This window comes from Prinia subflava, chromosome 19, assembly GCF_021018805.1.
Source record: "Prinia subflava isolate CZ2003 ecotype Zambia chromosome 19, Cam_Psub_1.2, whole genome shotgun sequence".
Lineage (NCBI taxonomy): Eukaryota > Metazoa > Chordata > Aves > Passeriformes > Cisticolidae > Prinia > Prinia subflava.
Window position 1 is genome coordinate 3,720,633 of NC_086265.1, and position 22,615 is coordinate 3,743,247.

The 22,615-nt window shown below is 55.9% G+C and overlaps 1 protein-coding gene across 1 annotated transcript; it reads left to right on the forward strand.

The window, feature by feature from the left end:
• Positions 1–82: 82 nt before the first annotated feature.
• On the forward strand, positions 83–22,296 carry RPH3A (rabphilin 3A). Its single transcript, XM_063415798.1, has 20 exons — positions 83–276; positions 671–685; positions 1,329–1,463; positions 8,965–9,094; positions 9,256–9,342; positions 9,634–9,796; positions 10,218–10,244; positions 12,191–12,328; positions 12,430–12,504; positions 12,619–12,687; positions 12,757–12,957; positions 13,641–13,720; positions 14,282–14,356; positions 15,573–15,682; positions 16,217–16,343; positions 16,801–16,857; positions 17,424–17,575; positions 18,598–18,679; positions 19,170–19,266; positions 19,723–22,296. The coding sequence occupies exons 1-20, from the start codon at positions 200–202 to the stop codon at positions 19,851–19,853; spliced, it is 2,028 nt and encodes a 675-aa protein (XP_063271868.1). The 5' UTR covers positions 83–199; the 3' UTR covers positions 19,854–22,296.
• Positions 22,297–22,615: the final 319 nt, after the last annotated feature.

Below are 22,615 nucleotides of genomic sequence, written 5' to 3' on the forward strand. Positions count from 1 at the left end.
CTCTTAATCCCACCAACAAAGCCTTTCCCAGCGTGATTTTTAAGGATTTTTTTGTTGTTATTTTTCCCCCTACAGCCTGGCTGGGAGCTCCACGTCCTCACTGTCACCTGGCAGCAGAGTGACCGCAGTCCCCGCTGTGCCAGGCTGGTGACACCCAGCGGGCTCTGGTGTCCCCAGGCTGGGCCCGGGGTGGCCGGCGATGACCGACGCGGTGCTGGGCGGCTCCTCCGACCGGTGGATGTGCCCCAGTGACAGGACCATGTCCCTCCGAGCCAGGTGACAGCAGGGCACGGGGACAGCCCCCAGGGAGGGCGGTGACACAGGTTCTTCCCGTGGGGGGACACCGGGAATCGGTTTGGTGCTGTTGGAGGGGGAGGTTTTGCTGTGTTTGCTCCTAAACCCCCTGAGCAGGGTGGTGGGGACAGAGCCGAGATGTCCCTCTGTCCTGTCACCCTGCAAGGTGAAGCCACATTTGGAGCACATCTCCAGCCTGGAGAGGGGCTGGGTTTGGTGCCTGGAGGTTTGGGGGTCACTCTCTGGGAGCAGGGGACACCAGGAGTTGGGGACTGTCACCCTGAGCTGGGAGGTGACACTGGCTGTGCCAGGCTGGGCTCTCCTCATCCCAGCTCTCACCTAACCCTTATTCCCTCTCTTTTCCCGTGCCTCCCAGCAGTGAGAAGGAGCAGTAAGTATCTCCCTTGCTTTTTTTTTTTTTTTTTCACATATCCCTCTTTTCCTGCTGCTTTGATGGTCTGAGAACAGGGGAAAAAAATGGGGGTTTGGATGCAAAAAAAAAAATTAAGTTTGGGAAGTGTCGCAGAAGGTTTTAATGAGCTTAAGGCTCAAGACCATGTGGGTCTGTTCAATCCGGAGGGGAAAAGAGCCAGGAAAGGTCTTTGGATGAGCAGGAGGGTGAGGAATGTTTGTCTTTTGCACCCCTGAGTGGCAGACAGTGCCCTGTCACCAGGTTAGCGCTGCCTGACACCCGGGCTGGGAGAGAGGATCTTTGGGAATGATGTTAGAGGCAGAAACACTCCCATGTTTGGAGAAATGTTCCCAAAAAAAAAAGCCACCCACTCCTGCACCGCCGGTCCCGCAGCTGCCAGGCAAACCTGGTGTTCCAGGGTGCCAAAGGAAAGGTGGGAATAACGGGAATAGTTCTGAAAAGGAGTTTTCCCTCCACATCAAACCAATGTTTCCATGTGAAACCCCCTAAAAACAGCAGTCAGAGCTCCAAGCCGTGGGCGAGGGCTCACTGGAGGCCGGGGAGGTGTTTGGGGTTTGGGAATCGATCCGTGGCTGGGTTCCTGCTCCCTCTGTCTCCGCAGGCTCCCGGCGGGCTGGGCAGCACCGCCCGAGCGGCAGCGCAAGGGCGAGGAGCTGACAGACGAGGAGAAGGAAATCATCAACCGGGTGATCGCCCGCGCCGAGAAGATGGAGGAGATGGAGCAGGAGCGCATCGGGTAAGGCGGCGACACCGAGGGACAGCGACACAGGGACCCCGCGCCCGCCGGGGCCGCGGGAGGAGGCTCTGCTTGGCTGCTTTCCTGGGCAGCAGCCTCTGCACTGCGGTGCTTCTCCTGAACGGAGCCTGCGGGGGATCTTTGGGCCTCGGCCAGGAGGAACCTGCGCGCAGGGGAGGGAGCGGCTCCGGGCGCTGCGCGGGGCTGGAGCCGGGCGCTCTGCTCTCGTCCCGGTGTTTTTGCAGCTGAAAAGGGATCACTGGCGGCAGCTCAGTGCTTGTCCAGTGCCACGGAGGAGTTTGGTCCTGTGCTGGGGATGGATCCGTGCCCGCGGTTCATCCCGCTCTGGAAGGAGCTGTGTGTGAGGCTGGGGGTCCCTGGGGTCCCCACTGCCACTGGTACCTCAGTTTTCACCAGGGGCATTCCCAGTGCCCCTGCAGAGGGTGGGGAGTGCCCGTGTTTCCTTTCCTGCCAGCTGGAACGAGCTGATGCCGAGGTATCCATCCCCTCGCTCAGCTGGGAATGGTTTTCCAGAGGCCATCCCCAGAACCCTGCTGGGATTGGCTTGGGGGTGCCAAATTCCCCCTCACAGCTTGGGGACAGTTTGCTGTCCCTTAAACTTTGGGCTGCAATGCAGCCCCAGGGTGCTCCGCCTGCGGAGAAATGTTGGATTTATTTCCTCGTTTTTCAGAAATCCTTGCTTAGGGGGCCCCGTGGACATCCTGGGAAGGTTTTGCCTCCCCAGGAGCTGTTCTCCCTGCCCGTGCCCCATGGATGTGCTGCTCCCTCGGGCTGGAGGTGCCTCGGGGGCCGCGCATCGCTCCCCAACACGCAGCGCTTCCCTCCCGCGGCTTTTTGGCAGCAGCCGGGTGAAAGCGGCTCTGATTCATGCCCAAGGACTGCTCACAGCTTTCCCTGGCCTTGCCCTTTTGCATCCCGATAAGAATTCCATTCCAACCTCCCTGGATGAGGCGTAAATCGTCTCGGGGAGAGATTTATTTTGCTCAGCTGTTTTCCCTCTCTTCCCTTTTCTCCTTCTTTGCCGAGCCGGAGGAGGTTTTGCTCATCCTCATTCATGAAAAGCCGGGCGGAGGGGCTGGAGCCGGGAATTCTGGCGGATGTGCAGCCGCAGCTGATTCCCCTCCTGCGTGGAGGCGTAGCGGGAGCCGCGCCAGCCCCTTTGTGTTTGTTGGCTTGCACAACACGAGCTGTGGGATGTTCAGCCCCGGGAATGTGGGACAGCGCCGGGATCAGCCTCGTACCGAGTGATCCCGGCTCGGACCTTATCCAGGATAGCTCCTTCTATTACAAAATAATCCGGGTTGGCCAGGCTGGCCTCTGGCAGGGAGGCAGCGGTGGTGGCGGGCCCTGGGTTGGCCAGGCTGCTTTAGGGAGCTGCTCCTGGAAAGCCGGATTTTCCTGGGGTTTTCCTGGGGTTTTCCTGGGGTTTTCCTGGGGTTTTTCTGGGGTTTTTCTGGGGTTTTTCTGGGGTTTTTCTGGGGTTTTTCTGGGGTTTTTCTGGGGTTTTTCTGGGGTTTTTCTGGGGTTTTTCTGGGGTTTTTCTGGGGTTTTTCTGGGGTTTTTCTGGGGTTTTTCTGGGGTTTTTCTGGGGTTTTTCTGGGGTTTTTCTGGGGTTTTCCTGGGGTTTTCCTGGGGTTTTCCTGGGGTTTTCCTGGGGTTTTCCTGGGGTTTTCCTGGGGTTTTCCTGGGGTTTTCCTGGGATTTTCCTGGGATTTTTCTGGGATTTTTCTGGGATTTTTCTGGGATTTTTCTGGGATTTTTCTGGGGTTTTTCTGGGGTTTTTCTGGGATTTATCTGGGATTTTTATGTTCCTGTGAAGGGAAAAACAAATCCATTAAAACTCACCTGGAGGAGCTGTGGCTGCTCCATCCCTGGAAGTGTCCAAGGCTGTGTTGGAGCAAGCTGGGATGGTGGAATGTGTCCGTGCCCGTGGCAGGCGGTGGAATGGGATGAGCTCTAAGGTCCTTTCCAACCCAAACCATTCCATTATTCCATGAAAACACTGCTTTTATTCTGTATAAGGAATAGTTTACATGGAGTGAGACTCCAAAGGGGAAATATGTGGTCAATACTTGGAGTTGCCTCAGTAAGGGGAGATGTTTGAGGGATTCATTTGAGCTTTACACCCAATCCTTGAGGAATCCTAAATCCCACAACGGGGGCTGTGGATGAGCCTCAAATCCTTCCCAATTCTTTGCCCTCCATCTCCTGCATCCTCCATCCCCCTTGTCTCGGGAACAAATCGATGCCTCTTGTTGAGCCGTTGTTTGTGGAGTCGGAATTGGTGTCAAAGCCAGCTCAAATTAATCCCGTGGAGGAGTATTTTTAGCTCCGAGGGTGGAAGGATCCTGCGGGATACGTGAGCTGGATGCTGATGAGGGCTGCAGGACAGGGACGCTTCGTGTGGGGGGGATTTTTTTGGTTTTTTTTTTTTTGTCTCGTGGCGCAGAGAAGGACGAGAGGAGCTGGAATCATCTTGAACATGACACAGCAGCAGCAGCACGTCCTGCTGGAGCTGCTGGGTGATCAGGAGCATCCTTCAGGATGAGGGACACAGGGCTGGAAGTTTTAGGGAAAAGGGATTATCCGTGCGGGCAGGGATGGATCCGTTCTTGCCCTGTCTCGCTCTGTGCTGGCTCTGGTGACACTCTGGTGACACTCTGGTGACACTCTGGTGACACTCCGGTGACAGTGGTGCTATTCCAGCTGCATTCCTGAGGATCCTGTTTCCCAGCTGCCACAGGAGCACCTGCAGGCACTAATTAACTCCATTCTGCATCTTTAATTGGGGGCCATCAATAACCCAGCCAGGCTGCTCCGCTGCCTAATGAGTCCCAGCACACTCCTGGCATTGAGGGAAGATCTGAAAGCATCCCTAGGTAGAAATGGATATTTCTGGAGAGCACGGAGCTGGCTCTGCCACAGGGAAGGTGACAGCGGGCTCCTGGCTCTGGCTGTGGCCCTGTGGCCCCTCTCAAAGTGCAGTGGCTTGGCTGTGTCCCCGTGGGTCCCACCTTGGCTCCCAGAGGAGCAGCTCTGCAGCAGGGTTGGGTTTTAATTCGGCTGCTCACGGCTGGGATGACACAGGGATAACGCAGGAGCAGATGGAATCCCTGGGGATTCAGTCATTAACCTCAGGAGCAGGGAAGCTGATCCCAACCACAGCCTGGGATCTTCATCCCTGTGTGCAGGCAGCACAACAATAAAATTCGGGCTCGAGGCAGGGCAGGGAGGTTCCTGGAGACCCAGGAGTGTCTCCTGGAATGCTGATTTCTGGAGGAGATGAAGTTCAGTCGTGACCAGGGGACCAAGCTTGTGCTGCTTGAGAATTTGTGGGGCTTTGGTTGAGCTTTCCCATCAAAAAAACCCCCATATCTCTAATTTCCAAGACTGCAAAAATTACCATCCTGATGTAGCACACTCTGCAAGCATCGAATGGGATCCTTGGAAAAACTCCGTGGGAGTCTTCCCTCCGTGGGTGAGGGCTCAGCCTGGAAAAGTCCCCGTGGTTCTTTCCCTTTAGCTCCCTGCCCACTTGGAGGGGAGGAAAATTGCCCCTCATTTCTCATCCCAATTTTAATTATGTTTCCCTTAACCTGGAGCTTGGCTGCTCTTCTTGTCCCTTTTTCCACCAGGAAAATGAGCCTTAATTTAATATTCAGCCCTTTAAGGCACACGATCTCCCCACAGAGACGAGGCTGGGCTTCATTCCGGAGGCTCTTGGTGACCTCCTTTGTGTTTCACTGGAATTTTTTCCCCATGGATGTGGTGGCTGAGCCCATCCCTGCTGCTCCCTGCACAGCACTGGGGAGCACTTGGATCAGGATGGCCTGGATCAGGTGGATCAGGTCCTTCCTCGTGGATCAGGTCCTTCTCCCACCCTTTTTGCTGCATTTAAAATCCTCCCTGCCACAATTTAAAGCCCATTAAGGACATCTTGGCCATTGGTTTCTGCAGTGCTGATGAATATTTAAGCACAGCAGATTCCTGGTCCGTTAAGTCTCGTTTCCTGGGATCATCAGCACCTCATTCCGGTCACTCCATCCCTCTTTCCATCCCTCTTCTGCTGCAATGCTGAGAGTTCCATGGACTCATTTAGGTTGGAAAAGGCTTCTGAAGTGATGGAGTCCAACCCTAAACTCAGCTCTGCCAAAGCCACCGTGGGTTCTGTCCCATCCAGGATTGATCCCATCCCTCATCCCTGCAGGGTCCTTTTCCTGCCCTAGATCGTGGGAAGTGTTTGGATGTGCCCCTCAGCCTTTCCCTGCCTGCTCCAGGGCTCTGGCAGGGGCAGGAGCACCCAGGTGTGTCCCTCGCTGCCCTGGGGCCGCTCTCCTTCCCCCTTCCAAACCAAATTCCTGGGATTGGGCTGATTTCCATCGCCAGGGCCCTGTTTCATTGCTGTTATCCCAGGTGCAGCCCAGATAAAGCTTCTCCTCTCTCTCTCCCATCAGTGCCTAATCCCTGTGATCCCTGTAATCCCTGCTTCCCTGGCAGCTCAGGGATGCTCTCCCCATCCCCGGGGCTGTCCCTGAGGGCTGGGCTGTGCCAGCTCCCTGCCACCAGCTCCAATTGCTCCACTCCTGGATTTTTCCTGCCGTTTTAACAATTGGAAGGATATTTCCTGCTCTTTGAAGTCCGCCTGGCAGAGGCCAGAGGGATGGGCAGTTGAAGGGTGGATAATGGGAGGAGGATGAGGTGCAGGGCTGGTTATGTGAAATAAAAGTGGGGAGAAAACGATATCCAGTGGAGAGAAAAGCTTTTGGGAAGGCAAAAATCTCATTCCTGGTGAGGACAGGGCTGCCCTTGGTTATCAGTGGAAGGATGGGATGGATTTGGGTCTCTGGACATGCTGGATGGAGCTGGAGACAAACCTGAGCTTTTTTTCTCCCAGTTATTGCCTTTATTCGGAGCTTCCCAGCCCAGGGGTGTGGGCACAACCCCTCCTTTCCCAGGGCTCCTCCTGCCAGGTTCACACCAGGACTTTAAATTGAGCTTTTTCTACAGTTCTCTCTCAGCAGCGTTTGAGTCATGGGGAAAAAAAAAAAAAAAAAAAAAAAGGCCAATTTCTCCCTCTTGAATGGATGTTTTAATTAGGAAAAATGCACTTGGCTTGCAAGTGGTGCCACAGGTGTGTCCTGGCTGCTGAGCTCTTCCAGTGGTTCAAAAATCCCACTTAAGGAGCAGCTCCTGGTAAATGAGAGCCTGGGAGAGATTTTTGCAGCTAAATAATGAATCTCTTGAAATGCAAAGGCTTTTTCCTCCTTTTTTTTTCCTTTTTTTTATTTTTTTCCCTCCCTTTGATTGTGCCATTTGTTCCAGTTTCTATAATAAGTTTGTTTGGGCTTGCAGATTTCCAACTGGAAGCTGCTTTGCTTGGAGCTCCTGCAGCGCAGCGGGAGGAATTGCAGGGGGTGTGGGATTTGTCCATGTGCTTGGCTCCTTATAAAAGAGAGGTTTTTTCCCTCAAAATGTTCCCCCTTGCTGAGGTGGGGATGACAAAAGCTGGATGTTGTGGGGATCGTGCATTCCATGGGGTTAATTCCTTTTAATTAACACTTGGGGAACAGCCAGAATGCAGGTTTTAATTGGAGTTGCTGCCTGGGTGTTTATGGGGTGATGCAGCCCTGCTGGGATTCTGGGATTTCTGTGTTTGCCACAGGCTCTGGAGCTTGGGAAGGCGCTGGGGGTGGATGGTGGCTCCAGAGCTGGGCTGTTCTCTAGGAAGGAGCCACCTATGGATGTGAAGGGCTGGGATGGACCACAGCACCTCTCCAATAAATCCCAGAGTGGTTTGGGTTGGAAGGATCTCAAATCTCCTTTCATTCCATGGGCAGGGACAGCTTCCACCAGCCCAGGTTGCTCCAAGCCCCATCCCACACCGGAGCAGGGATTTTGGCTGGCAGGGAGCTTCTCCCTGAAGTGGGAAAGCACAAAACCCCCTCGCTGTGGTTCTGAGGATGGAGTTTGCCAGCACAAGGATGAGAACCAGGCTTGCTGGATTTCCAGCCCCCGCGCTCCCGGTGCTGTCAGGAACTCGTGAACTCTCCCATCTGCTGTCTGGTGACACCAGAGCTGTGAAAGCAGAGCCTTGTCCCCACTGCTGCCTCTGTCTGGCTCTGCTGCTGCCCACCCTGCCCAGCTTCCAGCCGGGAACAGGCTGCAGGTCCAGGAGCCCAGCGGGACCGGCCCCTGCGTGGGGAGGAGCGGGAGATTCCCGGGTGGGTTTTGGCAGAGCTGATGAGTTCATGTGGCTTTGCTTGGATGATTTGTGGAATTATGGATCCACATCCCTGAGCCTGGTGGCTTTGAGATGCTCCTGTTGACTGCAGTGAGGCCTTTTTGGGCTGTGATGGGCTGCATGTCCTAAAATGCTTTAATTTGGGAAGAAATTCCTTCCCTGGGAGGGTGGATAGGTTCTGGCGCAGGTTGCCCATCCCTGGAAGAGTCCAAGGCCAGGCTGGAACACCCTGGACTAGTGGGAGGTGTCCCTGCCCATGGCAGGGGTGGACCTGGCTGATTTTAAGGTTCCTCCAAACCAAAACCATTCCTTGCTTGTATAATTTCCCCTCCTCGTGCTGCCATTCCTTTAGACTTTTCCCCACGGAGCCCATGAGATTCTGGCCATCCAACACCAACCCCAGAGGCATTTTGTGTGCAGGGAACTTGTGGATGGTTTATGAGCGTTTCAGAGGCCCTGGCAGCTGAGTCACCACAAATCCAAAGCTGTCACCACACGTGGGAAGACGCCTTTTCCACGCTGGGTGGTTTTTTTCCGCCGCTGTTCCGTCGGATTTGGGTCAGGCTGCCACGGGGGGCTGCTCTCTCTGGTGGGCTCAGGTCTCCTCCTCTCTTTCTTCATTCCTTCCTGGCTGAATGGCATAAATAATGCAGCTTTTTTTCCCTGCTGTGCTATTTTTAGGGCCAGGATTCTGGGTTAGCTGAGCGCGCGACGCCGACGCCAGCTCCCGGCTGCTCGCTCCTTCTTTCCAAACTGCTCCAGCCAACGCTGCCTGCCCAAAACTTCCTCAACTGGTTTTGGGTTTGGTTTTTTTGTTTTTTTTTTACCTTTGCATGTATGTTTTTACAGCCTGATCTCCAGTGAGCTTTCAATTCACTGCAAGAATTTCCATCCAATGCACGCAACATTTTTCCTCAAATAATAAGAAAACCAATTAATTATTTGATTCAGTCGTCATTAGAGCCCTTCCAGGATCTCCTTCAGCTCTCCGTGGGCAGCTGCTGGGACTGGGTGGAAAGGTTTCCATCTAGGGATAAATTCCTCGGTGCAGAGGTGCTGCCTTGGATGATGGAAGTTGATCCTTGTGCCGTACAAACCTGTTGGAGCCTTATTTCCCGCCGGGATGTGGTTTTGTCCCGCAGCTGGAGAGGCTCCATGGGGAGTTACACCCTGCCCCTGTATCCTGCCCTTTCCCTGGCATTCCCAGCCTTTCCTGACGTTCCCTGTCCCTCCTGCCAGGCGCCTGATGACCCGGCTGGAGGACATGCGCCGCAGCGTGCTGGGGGACGGTGTCAACCGCTGCATCCTCTGCGGGGAGCAGCTGGGCGCCAGGGGCTCCGCCTGCGTCGTCTGCGAGGACTGCAAGAAGGTGAGACCCCCCCTCTGAGCCCCCAAACCACCCCCACGCAGATTTTGGGTGCCCCTTTCCATAGCCCGGCAGTCACTGGTGGCTGTGAGGGCACCGACCCCGCTGGTGTTGGGGACACTCGGGTGGCACCGGTGTCACCGGGCTCTTTGCTTTGCCCGCAGAACGTGTGCACCAAGTGCGGGGTGCAGACCACCAACAACCGGCCCCAGGCCATCTGGCTGTGCAAGATCTGCAGCGAGCAGCGGGAGGTGCGTGTGGCTCCTTGTCCCCGCTGTCCCCACCGGCACCGAGCCACCCCCCCAGGGGCCTCCAGCACCACCCAGCCGCTGTTTGAGCCCGGTTCTTTACAGGATGGGTTTGTTTTGTGAAAACAAAGGTTTGGGGGTTGTTGTGGGCTGCTGCAGTGTGAGCCAGGGATCGGTTAATTGATTCATTAATTAGCGGGGTGGGGGTGTGGGGGTCGCACATCCTCCACGTGCCGGAGGAGGAGCGCGGGGTGCAGGGGTGAAGCCCTGAGAGGTCCGTGCCTGCTCCCGCAGGTGTGGAAACGCTCCGGTGCCTGGTTCTTCAAGGGATTGCCCAAGCAGATGCTGCCGCAGCAGATGCCCGTCAGCAAGAAGGGACCCCAAACCCCGAGCGAGCCCCGCCCGGCCGAGCCGCCCGCCCCAGACCCCAAAATCTCCTCCCGGGCACCCACCCGAGGTAGGTGACAGCGGGTGCTGTCCCCAGCACAGCCAGCGAAGCTCTGGGGCTCCTTCCCGTCCTCGGCAAGGGAAAATTCTGGGGGAAAAAAACATCCGGAGCAGTCGTGTGGCTGCTGCCCGTGTCCCCGAGGGGGTAGCAATGGAGCCTGGAGATGTTTTATCCAGGATTTCCAAGTGGGGATGGATGGGGCTGCAGGACATCCTCCAGCAAAGCAGCCCCGGGTGGGGATCGGCCTGGCCGAGAGTTTGGGCAGTGCCTGGATAGGGATGTGGTGATGGAGAGGCCTTGGAAAAATAGGAATAAAATAGGGATAAAATAGGGATTAAATCCAGGGAAACAGCGGCAGCTTGTCCCAGGATGGGGTTGGGGGTGCGTGGGCCGCAGCTTCACCCCCTCTCGCTCTGTTTGTGCCCCCAAGGCCAGGCGGATGCCGAGGACACCGAGGGTAAGCACCCGCCTCTGTCCCCTGCCTGTGCCGAGCCCCGTCCCCGCCTCCTTCTATTCCCAAGGCATTTTCCCGCACAGTTTCCCCCGGGATGCTGCGGCAGGACCTCTCCCTGCTGCTGCCGCCCACCCTGCGGGGGGCCCGGGTTATTCCAGGGCTTCCCCACCTCCCGCACAGCCGGGGCTGAGCCGCTGCCGTTCCACAGCCGCCTCCGTGGGTGGTGGGTCCTGCTGGGAGGGGCAGGCGGGTTTGGTTTGGTTCTTTTTTTTTTTTTTTTCCTGGTTATTTAACGGCAGTCCTTGGAAAACCTCCCGGGGAAAGTTTAGGAGGCTTGTGGGGGCTTGTGCTGGTCTGTGTGGGATGGAGCAGCCGAGCCGTGTTCTGTGCACGGGAGGCAGAGCAGGGCGAGGGTGCAGCGGTGGCTTGTTCTGGTTATTCCCTGCACCCTCCAGCACTTCCAATTGTGGAATCATTCGGTTTGGAAAAGCCCTCAAAGCCCATCGAGGTCAGCCCTTCCTCCAGCACTGCCAAGGCCACCACTGACCCATGTCCCCAAGGGCCACATCCACACTGCTGCTAAATCCCCCCGCAGGGGTGGGGACTCCTGGGCAGCTGTGCCAAGGCTGGACAATCCTTCCAGTGAAGAAATTTTCCCTAATATCCAACCTCAACCTCCCCAGCCATAACTTGAGGCCTTCTCCTCTTCTCCTGTTGCTTCTTACCTGGGAGAAGAGCCCGACCCTCGCGTGGCTCCTGTCAGGGAGATGTGGAGAGTGAGGTTGTTTCCCTGGGAGTTGATTTTGAGTAATAACCCCCATTTTCACACTTCCACGTGGGATTCCAAGGGGGAGAGGATCCCTGATCCCCCTCCAACACCATCTCCTCCTCGTTTGGGTGACCTTGAAGCTGTCAGCAATGCAGTGGATGCAAACCCTCCTCTTCCTTGTCTCTGTGGAAGGGGCAAAGAGGGTCTGAGGGGACAGTTCCCACCTGGAGTAGTCCCCTCCATCCCACCCTTCCTTTAGTCGAGGTTCTGACACCCCCAACTTGATGATCTCCCTCTACCCGTGCAGCAGCAGTTGTGGAAAGCTCTTAATTAAGGTGATTTAATCACGCCCGTAGCCGGTGCCAGCCCCACAGGCAGCTTTTATTAATCCAACACCTCCTGGAGTGGGGAAGGCTTTGCCAGCCCCGCACCTCCCTCCCGGTGCTCAGCATGCTCCTGCCGTGCCCGTGATTTTCCGACAGCTCCCTCGGAAAATTATTCATTGCACGGCTCTCTCTGCACCACGGGGCTCCAGCTCCTGGATGCTCATTTCCCCCCCTGCCCGCTCTTCAGCATTCCCGGTGTTTTTCCCTCTCTCCCTCCTCCTTTTTCCCTGCCACAATCTGTTGCGTTCCGCTTTGTCCTCTCGCCCGGTGACCCTGAGAGCCCAGCCAAGGAGAAAGAGCCCATTTCTGTCACGGCAGAGATTTATCCCTGGCGTCTCCAGCAGCAGCCAGGTGAGCGCCGGGAGCTTTTCCCCGTCACGTCCGTGGGGTTGCAATCCATCACCCCGGAGCACCGGGCTGGGATTTATCCGCTGGGACAGCGGCTGCTGGGTGATGGAAGCGCCAGGCACAGGCAGCTGCCACGGCTGTCTCCTTAATAAATGGGAGATGATCAGCAGAAGGAAAATCTGACACCACCCTCCTGCCCCATCCCGGGAATGTGGAGCTGTGATGCCATCAGGGCGCTGAGGACCGGGCCATGGGTACCTCAGGCCTGGTTTTCCCGAGGGTCTCTGGTGTCCTTGGAGATTTCCTGGATGCAGGTTTGGTGGCGCAGAGCCCTCCTGCTGGCCGTGCCCGGTGTCCCCGCTGCTGCTGGCGCCCGGGCCGGGCTGCACGCAGGGGTGGCCGCTCGCTTTTCCATCCTCACTGCTCCTTTGTCGCCCTCCCCGCAGGCACCGACGGCACAGCGGCGGCCCGGGGGAGCCGCAGAGCGGCCGAGGGCCGGCCGGGTCCGTGCGGCAGCGAGGACACCGGCGGGGACAGCGACAGCCGCGACTCCGCCGCCGACAGCGGGGTCAGCAGGAGCCCCGGTGAGAGCGGCGCTCCCTCACCCCTGCAAGGACCTGCGCGGGGTCGCCAGGCCGGGAGCCACCTGCGGGTGCTCTCCGCTCACCGCCCGCTGTCCTTGCAGGTGTGAAGAGAACGAACTCGGTGCAGGGCCAGCGGCCGCCCCCGCCGGCCACCGCTGGAGCGGCAGCACCCGCAGGTAGGACGGGACGGGGACAGCCCTTGGGGACACCCCAAGGCAGGGACGCGCTGGTTTGGGGCGCTGGGACAGGGCACCGCGGAATGTCCCAGGTGATGCCACCTCTGTCCGCAGCTCCCGTGGCCGCAGCAGCAGCAGCGAGGCCGAGTGCCGGGGGTCCCGCCCGCTTCCCGGAGAGACAAGGTAACCCCGGGCCGGCTGCGGGGGGCTGCGGGGCACAGCGGGCCGGGGATAACGGGGTCTCTCCCGCAGCGAGCCCCCCGGAGCCGGCCCGCGCCGCCGCCAGGGAGGAGCGGGGAGGGGGCTTTGTCCCCGGCAGGGAGGACAGGCCGGCCTGGCAGCCCCCGGCCGCCGCGCAGCCCCCGCCCGCGGCCGCCGCCCCGCAGCGGCAGCAGCAGCAGCCCCGCGAGGAGGAGGAGGAGGACGCCAACAGCTACGACTCGGATGAAGGCAGTACGTGCCCAGGAAGGGGAGGGAGGGAGTTTCTATGGGAAATGTGGGATTTGGAGGGGAATCTGGGCGGGTGTGAGGCGCGTTGGAAGGCGGTGGGTCTCCAGCAGGGAAAATCCTTGGGGAATGCAGCTTCCCTGCGGGGCTCGGAGCTGGGGCGGGGATTTGAGGGGGGAGGATCTGTGGTGGAACATGCTGGGTGGGAAGAGCTGCTCGGGGCCGGGAAGAGGTGCTTGGATAGGAGCAGCTGATGCCCTCTGTGCCTGCTCTTCATCCCTGGGATGAAGGAATGCGAGCCTGAGCTGGTTTCCAACAAGCCAAAACAGCAGCCAGATGCTGAGCCCCAGGATGTGCTGTCCAAGCTGGGGCATCTCCTCAGGGTGGTCCAGGACGGAATTGCCATGGGAAGGGCTGGTGAGGTGACTCCTCCTTTGCCTGGTGAACGCTGCAGTCAGCTCCAAAGCCTCCCTGGGCAGCCCCTGCTCTGCCAAGCCGTGCGGAGCTCCCGAATCCGCCTGGATTTGTGGTGGTTTGGCTGCTGCCAGCACACTCTCACTGCATTAAACAGCTTTTACGTTTGACCCGCAAATCTCTCTAATTATTACTAATCGGGGATGATTAAATGCAGTTATTGGCCGGGGTTTTAACGAGGTTGTTTCCTTCCCCTTCTCCTCCCTCGCTGTCAGCCACGCTGGGAGCTCTGGAGTTCAGCCTGCTCTACGACCAGGACAACAGCTCCCTGCACTGCACCCTCATCAAGGCCAAGGTGAGAGCTCCTCTTTTCCCAATTTTCCCCAATTTAAACCCATCTGGCTCCCAGTTTCTCTGGTACAACGGGATGGAAGCCATGTGGCTGCTGGCAGAGGCTGCTCCTTTGGGAGACCCCAGGCGCAGCTGCTGCTGGCTGGGAAGGGTTGGGAGACTTTTCCTTGTGTAGCTCCAAGAGATCTGTGGGAGTGGGGATGCCCTGGAACAGTTCTCCCAGAGAAGCCGTGGCTGCTCCAGCCCTGGAAGTGTCCAAGGCCAGGCTGGACATGGTTTGAAGCAACCTGGGCTGGTGGGAGATGTCGCTGTTCACAGCAGAGGGTGGAACTTGGTGATATTTGAGGTCTCTTCCAACCCAAACCGACTTGTGATCCTACAGCTCTGATTTTTCCAGGGATGGGTTGGATTTTTCAGCACATCCTGGCACCCACAGCTGCTCAGGGCAGAGGCTCTTGGGTCACTGGGCACATTTTCTCTTTGAGTTTTTCACGGGCAGCTTTTTCTCTTCCTTGGCTTTGCTGAAGGAGGATTCACGTCCTGTGTTTCCTTTTTCCTTTCTTAGGGCTTAAAACCAATGGATTCCAATGGCCTGGCTGATCCCTATGTGAAGCTGCACCTCCTGCCCGGGGCCAGCAAGGTGAGGCTTTGCCAGGGTGGGGCTGGGGATGGAGCAGAGGCTCCTCAAACCCCCCTCAGGACCCTCCCTCAAATCAGATTTTCACTGTTGATTTTTCCGCTCGCTGCTGTTTTCCCCTGGGGGTTTCTCCAAACCCAGATGCTCCCCCAGACTCGAGGAACAGCTCATCCTGCAGGCAGGAATCTGCTCAGGGATGGAGGGAATCTCCAGAGGAGGCATTGCTGTGAATGCCTCACAAAACATCTGCCCAAAAATCTAATTATGGCCAGGGCTGGAATTATCCATTTGCTTGGAAGATGTAGCTCCAAGTTCTTGTTGGAGCTGAGGGGAGAGAACCACGGGGGAAATTCTGGCTCCATCATGGGAATTCCTGGAAATCTCCCTCCCCAGCCCAGCTGAGCTGATCTTGGCGGGCAAATCGTGAGGAAGGAATGACCACCAGCAGTGCTGGCTCTCTGCTTAGAGGACGCAGCAGAGTTTTGCTTGGAGGAACCAGAAGTAAAACCAGGGGAAAACTGAAAACAAAATAATTGGATTGATCTTACAGCTTTGCTTTATGCACAGGGGATTCCTGGTCTTGTTTGGAGGAAATCCAGGTGTGATGTTGGGAATTGCTTTGATTTCTGTTGCTCCCATTTGCTGATATCTTATTTTATTTTGGTTTTTATTTTGGTGGGGTTTTTTTTTGTTTGTTTGTTTGTTTTGGGTTTTTTTAAATTTTGAGGGGGTATTTTTTCTTTATTTTTTTGTTTTATTTTTATTTATTTATTTTATTTATTTATTTTTTATTATTTTTTTAATTCATTTATTATTTGAAATTTTTAAATTTTTATTTATTAAATTTTTATTTTTAATTTCATTTTATTTAATAATTTTTGGTTTTTTTGGGGTTTTTTTTTTTGGACGTGTGGTTGTGAAAGGCACACAAGCAAGTGACAGCTCCTCAGTTCCCCACTGTCACCTCCTTTAGACCGGGACAGCTGTGACCTGACTCTGCCCTGGGCACCTTTTTCCCTCTCCTTGAGGGAACAAACCCCAGGGAGTGACAAAATCCACCCTCCTTGTCCAAACCCCGCCTCGATGCTCCCCTGGAGTCGCTGGCTCGCTGTCACCCAGATGTGCCAGATGTGCCAGGCCATCCCTGCCAGGACCTGGCGTTTGGGCAGGGGTGGCTCTGGGATGTGACCCCTCTGTCCCTGCTCCTTTGACCCCACAGTCCAACAAGCTGAGGACGAAGACGCTGCGCAACACCCGGAACCCGGTGTGGAACGAGACCCTGGTGTACCACGGCATCACCGACGAGGACATGCAGAGGAAAACGCTCAGGCGAGCCCAGAGGAGCCCAGGCGTGCCCCGGGCTGGGGCCGGGGGTGTCCTCCCTCAGAGCACCACCCCAGCACTGCAGGCGGGGTTGGGAAGTGCAGTTTTGGGTTAAAATCGACGTGAATTTGCTCATTTGGGTGGCTCTTTTAGGGGAGGAAAATTGGCATTTTGACCTTGTGGTTTAATAGTAAATTATTGATTATATTATATTTTTTGTCATCATAGACACATCTCTGCTGATTTGACAATAGGCCAGGATAAAAATCTCCATATAAATCTCTCAAAATTTATGGCTCTTTCCCCCCTCAGGAAGCTTCCACCTGTTGATTTCTTGCCCCATCACAAAGCAAATAGTAAAAATGTTGATTTTTTTTTTATTATTATTTTTTATTCTTTTTTAAAGCTAGGAATTTGGGGGTTGATTGCTTTTAGCCAGAGGAAATCCAGATCAAGGGTGGGTTTGGGGGCGTGGGTTTGGCTCTGGAATCGGGCACTGCTCCAGCCTGGCTGATGTTCCCCTTTCCCTCCTCCCTCCAGGATCTCCGTGTGTGACGAGGACAAATTCGGCCACAACGAGTTCATCGGAGAAACCAGAGTTGCCTTGAAAAAACTCAAAGCCAACCAGAAAAAGAACTTCAACATCTGCCTGGAGAGAGTAATACCAGTGAGTGTCCGTGAAAATTCCTTCTGTTCCCGTTGGGATTGTGGACTAAATGGCACCTGAGGCATGCAGGGAGGGGCTGGAGGTGCCTGACTTCCCCAGCACCTTCAGGAGTTGGATTCCCTCCAGGAATCCAGGATTTGGATTATCTCCAAGGCCAGGAGATAAGAGCGTGGTGGGAATCCATGGGAGGTGACTGCAGGGGCTGTTCCTGTTGGAATTGCAGCCCCTGCGGATGGGTGTCACCGTGGAGGAGGGCACAGGGTGCTCTGTCCCCTGTTGACTCTGCCGGGGTGGGGGTGATGGAGCAGACGGACACTCCTGAGGCCCTTCCACTCCAGATTCCAGCCCCAGGAGCTGGGCTGCATGCATTCCCAGGGTTTTTGGGGGTTTTTTTGGCTGTGGGATGCTGCCTCTCCTGGTCATTCATGGCTGTCTCCTTATCCCTTCCCCACCCCAGACGAAGCGCACCGGAACAACCGGCGCATCCCGTGGGATGGCTCTGTACGAGGAGGAGGTGAGTCCTTGGAGCAGGAGAAGCTCCATCCATGAGTCCTTGGAGCAGGACAAGCTCCTTCCATGAGTCCCTGGAGCGGGACAAGCCCCTTCCATGAGTCCTTGGAGCGGGACAAGCCCCTTCCATGAGTCCCTGGGGCAGGACAAGCCCCTTCCATGAGTCCCTGGGGCGGGACAAGCCCCTTCCATGAGTCCTTGGAGCGGGACAAGCCCCTTCCCTGAGTCCTTGGAGCAGGACAAGTCCCTTCCCTGAGTCCTTGGGGCAGGACAAGCCCCTTCCATGAGTCCTTGGAGCAGGACAAGCCCCTTCCATGAGTCCTTGGAGCGGGACAAGCTCCTTCCCTGAGTCCTTGGAGCGGGACAAGCTCCGTCCATGAGTCCTTGGAGCGGGACAAGCTCCGTCCATGAGTCCTTGGAGTGGGACAAGCTCCATCCGTGTCCCTCCCACCACCCCCATGGGCATGGACAACCCCATTATCCCCTCACCCATCCGGCATTCCCTGGCACCCACCTCACCCCTCCTGCCCCGCCGCCCCCCGTGCCCAGCCCTGGCGCTCCCTCCCGCAGGTGGACCGCGGTGGGGACGTGGAGGAGCGCGGGAAGATCCTGGTGTCGCTGATGTACAGCACGCAGCAGGGCGGGCTCATCGTGGGCATCGTGCGCTGCGTGCACCTGGCGGCCATGGATGCCAACGGATACTCGGATCCCTTCGTCAAGCTGTGAGTGAGCCGGGAATGGCTCCGGGCTGGAGCCACCTGCTGTCCTTGGAGCTCCTTCCTCTGGAGCAGGAGCTGTCCAGCAGCGCTGGTGGTGTCCCCTTCGTGGGTGGAGTTCAGGGGTGCTGACACAGCCCTTGGGTGGGTGGCTCCCCGGAGCTCCCCGAATTCCCAGATCCCCGTGGTTACCTCCTGGAGAATCCCAGAATTGCTAAAGGCTGGGAAAGGCTTCAGGAGTCCAAGCTTTGACCTGATGCCTGCAAACAAAGGGCGTGTGAGGGATGTGGGGATGGGCTCGGGGCTGCAGCCCAGGGTGGAGGTGCCTTGGTAGTGCCCAACTTCTCCGGGATCCAGAGGAGCAGGATTCCCACTCACCAAGGGTGTGGTGGGAGTCCAGGGACAGTGGAAGGTGCAGGACACGGGGTCCTTCCTTCTCTCCACCTCTGACCCACCCTGGCTGCAGGACTGAGGTGGCTCTGTGTCCCTCCGTGCCCTGCTTGCTGCCCCATAAACCCACGTGGCTCCTGGGGATGTGGGGGAACGAGGATTTTATTCCAGCCTCATGAGCTGCACCACGGAGAGGTCCCTGCAGCCATTCCTGGTGGAGTTTTTGCTCCTGTTTTTTTCCTTTGCCTTCAGAAAAAACCTGTCTTCTCTCTAAAACTCATTCAGTAACTCAGAACATATTCTGCTCATCATTTCGTACCTCAGTGGAACAGAGCAGTTTCCCTTCCCAGTCTCTCTTTATTTGTTGTATTCTCCATTTCCACAAGCAGAAGGTGGTGGCTTTACATTTTTAAATCAGCTTCTAACAGTGATCTAATTAATCCCAGCTCTAAATTGAGTTCTGGATCTGCAGCCAGGCTGCACAGCCCCAGCCCCACACTTTTCCCACATCCTCTGAAAGGTGGGAAGGGAGACCGGCCCTAAATAAATCTCTTCTAGCCCAGAAACTGACTTTTTAAAGCTTATAAACTCCCACTGTTCCTGCACTTGAATTTTGAGCTGTTTTCTGTTGCCCCCAGTTGGCTGAAACCTGACATGGGAAAAAAGGCCAAGCACAAGACGCAGATTAAGAAGAAAACGTTGAATCCCGAGTTTAACGAGGTACGGGTGGATATTTTTTATATTATTAAATCAATTCACTGCACACTGTGTTGAGTGGAGGAGGTGGAAGACAAACTCCCCAAGGTCTGGCTCTTTGCTCAAGCTCCTTTCCCACTCCTGTGCCCAGGAATATTTTGGGAACGACTTTGCCATGGCAGCACCACACACCCCAAGAGCTCCCTGCAGCCGGCTCCGTGTCATCCCAGCTGGAGATGTGGGTGGGATGAGCCCTCGTGGGGGTGGAAATTGGAAATTCTCCGCTGGTGCTGCTGTGATGGGACACCTGGAAAGGGCTCACGTGGGTGCAAGGGGTGAGCTCAGCTCCTGGAAAAGAGGTGCCACAGGGAGGGAGAGTTTTTCCTTCATTAATTATATTTTAAATCCAAGGATTTTGAATCCAGGCTGAACAGAGATCAAGTCCAACCCCTGAATTGCAGCTTTTAGGGTGTGTCTTCCTTTGGGGTGTGATGTGGGTGTTCCGTTTCTGCAGGAGTTCTTCTATGACATCAAACACAGCGACCTGGCCAAGAAATCCCTGGACATTTCCGTCTGGGATTATGACATTGGAAAATCCAATGACTACATCGGTGAGTGATGAGCTGGAAGTCTCTGCCCTCTGGGGCAGGGCTTTGGGTTCGATTCTTGGCATTTAGAGCTCACCCAGCTCCAAAGTTAATTCTGATTAAAATAGAAAAATTGCAAAGACACCTAAAGATGGAGCTGGTGACATTTCCCTTATTGGGAAACCTGCTCGTGTGGCACAATTCTGGGATAAATGGGAATATTCACTCTGAATTCACTGGTGTGGGGTTTGCTGAATGGGAGGGGAGCCTGGGTCACCTGCCCAAGTGGGATAATGGAATCTGATGGATCCTGGGAGGTCTTCTGGGCAGGGAAAGCATCTCCAGCCCTTTCCATTAGATTTTTGATCCAGGAGGTGGAAAAAGCGTTGCAGGCTGTGAGGAGTTGTCCCCGTGGCTGGATTTCCTGGAACACCAGCATCACCTCTGGACACAAAATCTGCTCTTCTCCCCTTCTCGCAGGCGGTTGCCAGCTGGGAATCACGGCCAAGGGCGAGCGCTTGAAACACTGGTACGAGTGTTTGAAGAACAAGGACAAGAAGATCGAGCGCTGGCACACCCTGCAGAACGAGAACCACGTGGCCAGCGATTAAAGGGAGCCTCTGCCCGGGCCTCCCCACCCTCTGCCACGCCCCTGTAGGTCCCCGATGTCCCCGGTGTCCCTGGTGTCCCGTCTTCCAGCGCAGCCACGCCTTGCTACAGCCTCTGACCCCAGGGTCCTCCGCCTCCTCCGAGCCCCTTCCGTCCTCCCCTCCGCTGAAAGCCACCCCCAGATGTTTTCTAGTCCTTCTTTATTTATTTTCAGCTGGGGGAGGGAGGCCGTCGAGTTCCCCTGGTGTGTAATTTCGGCAAGCAATAGTTCCCTCCTGACTGTTCCCCTCCCTCTCTCCCCGGTGCCCGTGGCAGCGTTCCCGTCACGTTCCCGACACTCCGGCCTCTGCTCCTCTCCCAGTGGGAGATCAGAGTGCTGGGCTGGGAGTGCCAGCCCTGTCCTGCTTGTGTGATCTCAACACCTCAGCTGCGACACCGAAGCAGCTCCTTGGCTTTGGTGTGGCTGTCACCGTCGCCTGGTGTCCGTGTCGTCGTGGTTAGGCCAAATCCGGTGTCACCGGCGTCATCCCGCCAGCCCCGCTTGAGCTTCACCTCTGGTCTGGCCCACCTTGAGCAACGCTGTGGCACGTCCTCTGCTGAGAAGAGCCACCACCAACACAGTGACAGCGACAAGGAGGGTTTGGGGAGCTCTGTGCCCGCAGGGAGGCGGGTTTGGGTCGGTTCCTCCGCCCGAGGGATCCGGGGGCTCCGCTGCTGTGGGAGCCCAGCTGTGCTTTAGGGTTGTGACTACCTCCTCTTCACCTCCGAGCTGTGTGGTAGTGACTGGCCGAGCCCTGAAGGTGCCCTCAGCCCCCTCCTGCTTCCAAGGATTTAGTTTTCCTCAGGAAGGGAGCTGAGGGAGCTGCACTCCCCCCCAGCCCCCTGATGTGTGCGAGGATTATCTCTTTAAACCACCCCAGCTCCTGGAATTAGCTGGGACAGCCCAGGATCTTCCAAACTTGGGTTGTTTCGCTTTGGTTTTCTTTCGTTTTTTTCCCAATTTTCTGCACAAGAACCTTTGTCCTCAGCCTGTGCTTTAAGGATGGCCTGGAGCTGTCGGATCTGCCCTGGACAGCAGGAGAGCAGGCTCTGCATGCAGCAGCTGCTGTGGGCAGTGGAGCCATTCCCTGCCTCTGGAGCCATTCCCTGCCTCTGGAGCCATTCCCTGCCTCTGGATAACCCCAAGCATAGCCCTGGGGATAGGAGCACACTAAGCACTATGGAATATAGGGAATATTTTTGGTCACACTGGGCATGTTGTGTGAAACCTCCCCCAGGCAGGTTCCCTGCACCCTCTGCTGCAGCTGCTGGCTCTTTTGAGTTGGATCAGTTTTGGGTTTTTGTTTTGTTTTCCTGACATTTTATTTCCTCCCACCCCCTGCAGAACTTGCTGATGTGCCCTGATTGTCCCCAGCCCGGGTGACACAAACCCCTCAGAGCTGGCCCAGCCTGACACAGGCTCCCCTCTCCTTGGATCTCCAGGTGGGAAGAGCCAACCCATTCCCAGAGCCGGGAATCCTCTCCCATCACCCCAGGCTTGTGGGGGGTGGAATGGAAGAGGGCACCTGGAAATTTCCCCCTTTTTCATGGAATTCTTGCCTCTGTGCCAGCCAGTGTGGCACCCCTGAGCCCCTCTGGCCAGGGCCCAGACCAAAACAATCCCGTTCTTTTGGATTGTTCCCTCTGCATCCCGTGCTGAAGCCTCCCTGCTCCAGGCCCAGGTGAGCTGTGGGACGCTGGGATCCAGGATCAAAACTCTCCCTTTTCCAACCTTAATGGCTCTGAGCTGCCTCCATCCTTCCCAGAGGGATGGACGTGGCCCAAACATTCCTGCTCATGCCCAGAGCAGCACTTGGGCATGGAGCTGTGCTGGGGAAATGAGTGGCTGAGGGTAAAAAAACCCTTTAAAATCATTATTTAAGCAATTCCTTAATTTCTCCCAGTCCTGCAGCAGCCCAGCGTACTTTGTATGTGCAGAACAACTCACTTAAGGTCGCCCTTACCCTGTCCTGTATTCCCATTCCCTGTTCAGCCTGCTTTCTTTGGGAAAAGGATACTCAGATCATCTCTTTGCACCTCCAAAAATCAAGTGCAACTTGCCAATCTCCTCAGTATTGTGCAAAACCACGGCCCTGGTCTCTGCCTCACCCCTTCTCAGTTTTTCTGATGGTAATTCCTGCCCTGAATGACTTCTTTTTGTTGTAAATAAAGCATGCACCTATGGATTGGGAATGGTGAAAAACAAACAAACAAAAAAGCAAAAAAAGAAAATGAAAAGCCTCTTCTACTGCTGTTTGCATTCAGAGTCGCATGCAGTGATTTTACAGCCAATTATCAGTTTACAACTGTTAAGAGAAAAGGAAAACGTTCCACAGGAATTAGAAATCCTCCAGTCTTCCGCTGCATGCAGCACAACATCCTCTCTTGATGTGGTATCTAATAAAGTGAGACTATTGGAAAAGAACAAAACAACAAAAAATACAAGTTCTTGGCTTCTTTTATTCCCTGTGGGAATAGGAACCTCATGGGGTGGGCAGAGGGCCTGGATCTGGGAATTCCTGGAGGGCTGGGGCTGCTGGGATGGGACAGAGGTGTTGAGGAGTTTGGGGTGGTTGGGGCAGAGATCCTGGAGCTCCCGTGGGTAGCAGGAATTCCCGGGTTTGGGAATACCCTGGGTAAAATCGTGCAGGTTTAAACCATCCACGGGCTCCCCCTCGCTTGGTGTCCGGGGGTGAATGCCACGAGGAAAAGCAGGAGCGGTGGT

Bases quoted from the DNA above. Each gene is read 5' to 3' on its own strand.
- RPH3A (XM_063415798.1), top strand. From the start codon at position 200: ATGACCGACGCGGTGCTGGGCGGCTCCTCCGACCGGTGGATGTGCCCC. The intron at 1,464-8,964 runs GTAAGGCGGCGA...CCCTCCTGCCAG, and splicing joins ATGGAGCAGGAGCGCATCGG to GCGCCTGATGACCCGGCTGG. The intron at 19,267-19,722 runs GTGAGTGATGAG...CCCTTCTCGCAG, and splicing joins AAAATCCAATGACTACATCG to GCGGTTGCCAGCTGGGAATC.